At 40.1% G+C, this 8,153-nt stretch overlaps 1 protein-coding gene across 4 annotated transcripts in view; it reads right to left on the bottom strand.

The window, feature by feature from the left end:
• Positions 1-8,153, bottom strand: part of CCAR1 (cell division cycle and apoptosis regulator 1) — an 86,309-nt gene that overhangs the window by 55,070 nt on the left and 23,086 nt on the right. For 2 of the 4 annotated variants that reach the window (XM_017548942.2, XM_037745864.1), the window contains exons 3-5: positions 4,625-4,797; positions 3,801-3,845; positions 248-280 (exon numbers count right to left, since the gene is read on the bottom strand). In XM_017548942.2, coding sequence (XP_017404431.1) covers positions 248-280; positions 3,801-3,845; positions 4,625-4,797 — 251 coding nt within the window. The remainder of the gene's footprint in view (positions 1-247; positions 281-3,800; positions 3,846-4,624; positions 4,798-8,153) is intronic. The other 2 variants (XM_017548943.2, XM_017548944.2) reach the window with 2 other exon arrangements.

An 8,153-nucleotide genomic window follows, 5' to 3' on the forward strand; every position in this document is an offset into this window, starting at 1 on the left:
AAAAAAAAAAAAAAAAAAAAAAAAAAAAAAAATCTCATATTTATTCAAACTATATCACAGCTGAACCTACAATCAGAAACCATCAAAGATAAAACAGCACACTTCGACCTTTATTTAGCATTATATTCCTAAACCAGTATGTGAATCTAACAAGTAACTAAACACTGAAAGAAAAAGTAGAATAGGAATAAAGCTTTAGTTCCTGTTCATTCAGACATCCAAAACAAATAAAGTAATATCAACTAACCTGTGTTAAAAGGGTTTGCTGGGGTTGCTGTAACTGGAAATAGAAAAATACACACACACAGAAAAGGATCAATTAGAATTGTTGTTTCATAGATACTTTATAAAAGAAATAATTCCTGTAAAAGTTATTCTACTTACTTATTTTTTAAACAGAAACAAAGTTTTGCTATGTTGCCCAGGCTAGTCTTGAACTCCTGAGCTGGAGCAATCCTTTTGCCTCAGCCTCCCGAAGTGGTAGGATTGCAGACATGAGCCACTGCACCCAGCCCAGTTATGTATTTTATTTTTAAGAAAAATGTGAAAAGTAACAGAGATCACTAAGAGTATAAAGTTTTCTACAACTATTTCTAACAACTGCAGACCTCGTATATAAGTAACTCATTCAATGATAGGCACTTAACTACTTTTAATAAAAATACAGAAGCTGATTTTTTTTTTGTTATTATTTCCTAGGAATAGCACCCACAGTAAAAATCTCTAAAAGGGAAGATTACCATGCTACAGAAGTAACTCAGTATCATCAGGATGCTACTTGTATCAAAAAATATCACTGGCCATCAATCCAATTCATAGATATATTCCCCAATATGAGAAGCACTGTTGATGGGACAATTTGCCTTAGGCACAGAGACCATGAAGCACCAAATAATTTGACATATGGTTTTTCTGGTAATAGCAAAGTGTACTATTACCAGAAAGTAAAAAGAATTAATATGAATGGAGAATTTTTTAAATTCTTATAAATATAAGAAATTTATATTCTTATAAGAAATAGAAACTTGACTTAGGCCAAGTTAAAATAATCTGTTTGAGGTTGTAATTCAAAACACTCACTTTACTTGGAGTCACCATGTATTTGAGATTAAATCATGTCAAAATACTATTTTTCTCTAAGTCAAGAACAGTTGAGTAGTGCCATTTTTTAAAGGCAGAATAACTGAGTATTATAATTTTTGCAAGGTTCAACCTCACTTATTAAGATCTTTAATAGTGTATTTCATAAGAACAATAAAATAAGTTGGAAGGGGCCGGGGGCGGTGGCTCACACCTGTAATCCCAGCACTTTGGGAGGCCGAGGTGGGTGGATCACCTGAGGTCAGGAGTTTGAGATCAGCCTGACCAACACTGTGAAAACCCGTCTCTACTAAAAATACAAAAATTAGCCGGGTGTGGTGGCACACGCCTGTAATCTCAGCTACTTAGGAGGCTGAGACAGGAGAATCGCTTGAACCTGGGAGGCAGAGGTTGCAATGAGCCGAGATCACACCACTGCACTCCAGCCTGAGGGACAGAGCGAGACTCCATCTCAAAAAATAAATAAATAAATAAATAAGTTGGAAGGTATTCTGAAAACAAGACAGCTGATTTGAGACCCATCTTTTATCAGTTAAGAAGTTTAAAGCAATTACTAGCGCAGTCCTCCTGGAAAATGCAATACTTCTGAAGCCTCAAGGGGTTTAAGCCAAGGATTAAACTGGGCCATGGATCTAGGGACAAAGAAGTTATGAACTGAGAAACCTCTGCAGCCATAAAAAAGAATGAGACCAGGTCCTCTGCAAAGACATGGATAGAGGCCATTATCCTCAGCTAACTAATGGAGGAACAGAAAACCAAATACCACGTTCTCACAAGGGAGCTAAATGATGAGTACTTATGAACACAAAGGAAACAACAGACACTGAGGTCTGCTTGAGGGTGGAGGATAGAAGGAGGGAGGAGCAGAAAAAATAACTATTGGGTACTGGGCTTAATTCCTGAGTGATGAAATAATCTGTACAACAAACCACCATGACATGAGTTTACCTATATAACAAACCCTCACATGTACCCCAGAAACTAAAATAAAAGTTTAAAAAAAAAAGAAAAAAAGAGTGAGAGATGGCTCATGTTCTTCCATATGGTCTTTTTTTTTTTTTCTTGAGACAGAGTCTTGCTCTGTTGCCCAGGCTGGAGTGCAATGGCAAAATCTTGACTCACTGTAACCTCTGCCTACTGGGTTCAAGTGACTCTTGTGCCTCAGCCTCCCAACTAGCTGAATTACAGGCACCTGCCATCATACCTGGCTACTTTTTCTGTTTCTAGTTAAAGATGGGGTTTCCCCATGTTGGCCAAACTGGTTTCAAACTCTTGACCTCAGGTGATCCACCCGCTTTGGCCTCCCAAAGCGTAAGAATTACAGGCATGAGCCACCTCGCCCAAACTCCATATGGTCTTTAAATTAACTTTTTGATATCTTTCTCTTGTATTCTCCTTGCTGCTAATGTTCTTAAAACTTCCTAATGGTGCTGAAAAGGACTGAAGACTACACCCCAGCCCTGGACACACCTAGAATGGGTGCTTGGGGTAAAGCATATCTACGATTCATCAGGGCAAACTCTCTTTCTTTGATAATTCCTATAGAATGTATCTAAGGAAAAAGGGGCCAATGAAACTTGCTTTTAGTCTAAATCAGGAGTTTCCATATCGTTCAAATATGCCTAAGGAATAGGTGTGTGAACTATAAAGGGAGGCTTTCTTCCATATTGTGTTCTTTTGATTTTTTACAGGTGTGTGCCACCATGCCCAGCTAATTTTTGTATTTTAAGTAGAGGTGGGGTTTTACCATGTTGGCCAGGCTGGTATCAAACTCCTGATCCTCAAGTGATCTGCCTGCCTTAGCCTCCCAAAGTGCTCGGATTACAGGCGTGAACCACTGTGCCTGGCCGGCTTTCTCCCATTTTGAACAGTTCTATTTTAATATTTTGTATATTTGATTTCCATATACAATTTGATTAATAAAAAGGGAGCTGGGGGTCCTACTCCTTTAAAGAAATAAAGGCTGTAGCAGGTGTTAGTTAATGTGACAAAAATTTGAGGGAAAAAAAAAAAGAAATAAAGTCTGAAAGCCTATATAGCATTTGAGTTTCAAGTAGGAAAAGGAGCTTTCATTTTCACATGTGGTCTAGTTCAGCAGAGCTGGCCCCAATGTTCCAGACAGGAGCACAACAGGTCAAAGGGTGGTTCTTTCCAGATTATTCTCTGCATACTTTCTTTTTTTTCTGAGATGGAGTTTCACTCTTGTTGCCCAGGCTGCGTGCAGTACAATGATGAGAACTTGGCTCACTGCAACCTCTGCCTCCCAGGTTCAAGCGATTCTCCTGCCTTAGCCTCCTGTGTAGCTGGGATTACAGGCATGTGCCACCACGCCTGGCTAATTTTTGTGTTTTTAGTAGAGATGGGGTTTTACCATGTTAGCCAGGCTGGTCTCAAATTCCTGACCTCGTGATCGGCCTGTCTCCACCTCCCAAAGTGTTGGAATTACAGGCACGAGTCACCGCTTCCCCGGCTTCCACATACTTTCTTAGAAACATGTGACAAAGACTGGCTAAGGATTTTGGTTGTTAGGACCGCCCTCCCATCTCCCTCACCCTTTTTTCCTACCTGATTTACTCCAGCCCTTCCCAAAAAATTTGTATCACAAATTAAGACAATAGAAATAAAAATCCCTATCAATTGAAGTTTGGAGCAAATGGCTATTTTAAAATCAGTTTTTAACATGGAAAATATAAACTAACCTGTTGTTGCACACTATACAAGGCCTGCTGAGGTTGTGAATACTGCTGAAACATTAAAAAAAATATATCTTTCAAAGAAAAATACAGACACTGAATTTACTCATTCTCAAAAAGTGATATACATAGAAATACATACAATTACACTAAAAATAAACATTCTGTTCTGGCATGGTATTGATTCAAAGAACAAACAAACAAAAAGAATAAAAATAAATTTTCTGGGACAGTGAAACTTCATCTAAAGTAAATAAAACTGTGATTACTTATACTCCAGGATCCAAAAAGAAGTAAATTTTATTCACATAATTAAGGTATAAGAACTGCCCAATTTAAGAACTTAAAATTTTTGACTATTCAACTCCTCTTTTTTTTTTTTTGGACACAGGTTTTTGCTGTCTCCCAGGCTAGAATGCAGTGGTGTAATCTCAGCTCACTGTAGCCTCAACCTCCCAATGCTCAAGCAATTCTCCCACCTCAACCTCCCAAGCAGGTGGGACCACACACGTGCTTCACCATGCTCTAATTATCTTATTTTCTATAGACGTTTTCTCACCGTGTTGCCCAGGCTGGTCTCAAATTCCTGGGCTCAGACGATCCTCCCACCTCAGCCTCCTAAAATGATGGCATGACAGGCATGAGCCACTGTGCCTGGCCCAACTATTCTTCCCTTTATGTGTGGGGCAGATATAATATTCATCACCAGAAAAATAAGCATAATAAAAACACCTAATTCTTTACTACCTATAAAATGAAGGTAGCAATGCTAGCTACTCAGATTTCATAAAGTTTTCTACATCAAACAATAAAACCTACTAAAGAGTTACCTGTTGTAATGCAGCTGCTGCAGCTGCAGCTTGTTGCTGCAATGCGGCAGTTTGTGTTAACTGATAGTTTGCTGGAGTCTGTGTGGTAAGGCCTGCTGCTGCCAATGCAGTTTGCTGTGTATATATGGTAGGAGATGCTCCAAGGAGTGATGGCTGTTGAACACCCAATGCAGCTAAAATGAAATAAAAAAGGAAAAAATAAAATCAAGATTATGAAAAATGTAAAAAATATTAAATCAGTCCATAGAAGAGATATCTGCACCCCCCGGTTCACTGAAGCACTATTCACAATAGTCAAGATATGGAATCCACCTAAGATTCCATCAATGAATAACTGGATAAAGAAAATGCGGTATATGTACACAAAAGAATACTATTCAGCCTTAAGAAGGATATCCTGGAATTTGCAACATGTATGAACCTTGAAAAACATTACATTAAGTGAAATAAGCCGGGCGCAGAAAGACTATTGCATGATCTCATAATGCGGAGTATAAGAAAGTAAAACTAAGAGAAAGAGAGTAAAATGATGGCTATGAGAGGCTTTGGGGCCCAGGGCAGGATTGGGCAGACACTGATCAAAGGTTTCAGTTAGGAGGAATGTTCAAGATACCCATTGTACATCACGTTGACTAGTTAATAACAGTATGTTACATATTTAAATGGTGAGGCTAGGCACGGTGGCTCACTCCTGTAATCCCAGCACTTTAGGAGGCTGAAGCGGGCAGGTCACCTGAGGTCAGGAGTTCTAGACCAGCCTGGCTAACATGGCGAAACCCCGTTCCTACTAAAAATACAAAAAATTAGCCAGCCATGGTGGCATGTGCCTATAATCCCAGCTACTTGGGAGGCTGAGGCAGGAGAATCACTTGAATCCAGGAGGCGGAGGCTGTGGTGAGCCGAGATCATGCCACTGCACTCCAGCTTGGGCAACAAGAGTGAAACGCCATCTCAAAGACAAAACAAAACAAACAAAAAAAAGAACACTGAGAGCAGACTTTAAGTCTTCTCACCACAAAGATAAGTATGTGAAGAACGGCACGTTAAATAGCTTGATTTAGCCATTCCATGACATATATATATACATATCAAGACATTATATATATATCTCTATGAAACTTTGATATTAAGTAATTGTGAATATATATCATAAATATGTAAGATTTTTACATGTAAAAAATTTCTAATTTTAAAAAAGAGTACAAGTGGCCAGGTGTGGTGGCTCATGCCTATAATCCTAGCACTCTGGGAAGCCGAGGCAGATCACCTGAGGTCGGGAATTTAAGACCTGCCTGGCCAACATAGTGAAACCCCGTCTCTGCTAAAAATACAAAAAGTAGCTGGGCGTGGTGGCACACGCCTGTAGTCCCAGCCACTCAGGAGGCTGAGGCAAGATAATCACTTAAACCTGGGAGCCAGTGGTTGTAGTGAGCCGAGATTGCCACTGCACTCCAGTCTGGGTAAAAGATTGATTTTTTCCATCTCAAAAAAAAGAGAAAACAGACAAAAACAACACTTAAGCCTGGTCCAAAGGTAATCAGTTATCTAAACTGGTTGTTCAGTTACTGACTGAACTCCTTGCTCTATTCTTTTCCCCTTCTCACTACAATACTTGACTAGTCTTCAAAGAAAAAAAATGTAGTCTGGACGAGGTGGCTCACGCCTGTAATCCCAACCCTTTGGGAGGCTGAAGTGGAAGCATCTCTTGGACCCAGGAGTTTGAGACCAACCTGGGCAACAAAGGGAGATCTCATTTCTACAAAGATTTAAAAAAAAAAAAAAAAAAAGATGAGCCACATAAGGTGGCAGGCACCTATACTCAGGGGTCTGAGATAGGTGGTTCACTCTAAACAGGATGCTAAGATGAGAGGATCACTTGAGCCCAAACACTCCAGCCTGAGGAACAGAGTAAAACTCTACCTCTCAATATATTTAAAAAAAAAAAAAAAAAAAATAGCACAAAAAAGGTTTGTGTTCTGAGACAGAATCTCACTCTGTCACTAAGGCTAAAGTGCAGTCGTGCCATGACAGTTTATGAAAGCCCCAACCTCCCCAGGTTCAAGTGATCCTCCCACCTCAGCCTTCCAAGTAGGTGGGACTACAGGCGCAAGCCACCACATCCTACTAATTTTTATATTTTTTGTAGAGAAGCAGCCTCCTTATGTTTCTCAGGCTGGTCTCGAACTCCTAGGCTCAAGCAATCCACCTGCTTCAGCCTTCCAAAGTACTGGAATTACAGACATGAGCCACCACAGCCAGCCACAAAAAGGTTTTAGTTAGTGTACACTACAGTACTGAGAAATTAAAAAATATTTCACCATGGAGTGACTTCAAATAATCATTTACTAAGGCAAAATAATTGGGGAGAGGGACTCAAAATGATAGACTTTGGTACTTAAATGTTTAACGTATGCTTAGAGATAGCTACACACTGATGACAACACGATAAAAGTTTTACTTGATCCTTTTACCCAATTCCGTTAAATTCAGAAAATTTAAGTAAAAATTATGCTCTAGCACTACACTTCCCAAAACTGCATTTCCTAGAAAAATGACAACTAAGCTCCCCAGGGCAATAAATTTTGAAAAAAATGGGATCTAAGGCTAAGTTCAAGAAACTGAATTAAGCACATATTTTACTGTAGGATGGCAAAATATCTGTAGTATATGACACTAAGCCTTATCAATCTCAAAAAGATGGCCATACAATTTTCTTTTTGTTGTTGTTGTTGAGATGGAGTTTCTCTGCTGTCCCCCAGACTGGAGTACAGTGACGCTATCTCGGCTCACTGCAACCTTGCCTCCCAGGTTCAAGCGATCCTGCCTCAGTCTCCTTAGTAGCTGAAACTACAGGTGCACACCACTACATCTGGCTAGCTTTTTAATATTTTTAGTAGAGATGGGATTTCACTATGTTGGCCAGGCTGGTCTCAAACTCCTGACCTCATGATCCACCCACCTGGGCCTCCCAAACTGCTGGGATTATACGTATCTGCCATCGTGCCCAGACTTTTTCTTTTTATTTATACGAGTCTTACTATGCTGCCCATGCAGGAGTGCAGTGACACAATCACGACTACATCTCCTGGGCTCAAGAGATCCTCTCTACTGATCATCTCCAGTAGTTAGGACTACAGGTGTGTACCACCATGTCCTGGGCTCAAGCAATCTTCCCACCTGAGCCTCCCCAGTAGTTAGGACTACAGGTGTGAACCACCATGTCTGGCTAGTTTTCGAAAAACATTTTTTTAAATATATTTTTTATTTATTATTTTTTTTTTAGAGATGGGGTTTTACCATGTTGGCCAGGATGGTCTCAATCTCCTGACCTGGTGATCTGCCTGCCTCAGCCTCCCAAAGTGCTGGGACTGCAGACATGAGCCACCACGCCAGGCCTGAAAAATTTTTTTATATAAATGGGGTCTCATTCAGCCTGGCCAACATGGGGAAACCCCATCCCTATTAAAAATACAACAATTAAGGCCGGGCGCGGTGGCTCAAGCCTGTAATCCCAGCACTTTGGGAGGCC

The sequence above is a fragment of the Cebus imitator genome, unplaced genomic scaffold, assembly GCF_001604975.1.
Source record: "Cebus imitator isolate Cc_AM_T3 unplaced genomic scaffold, Cebus_imitator-1.0 Scaffold215, whole genome shotgun sequence".
NCBI lineage: Eukaryota > Metazoa > Chordata > Mammalia > Primates > Cebidae > Cebus > Cebus imitator.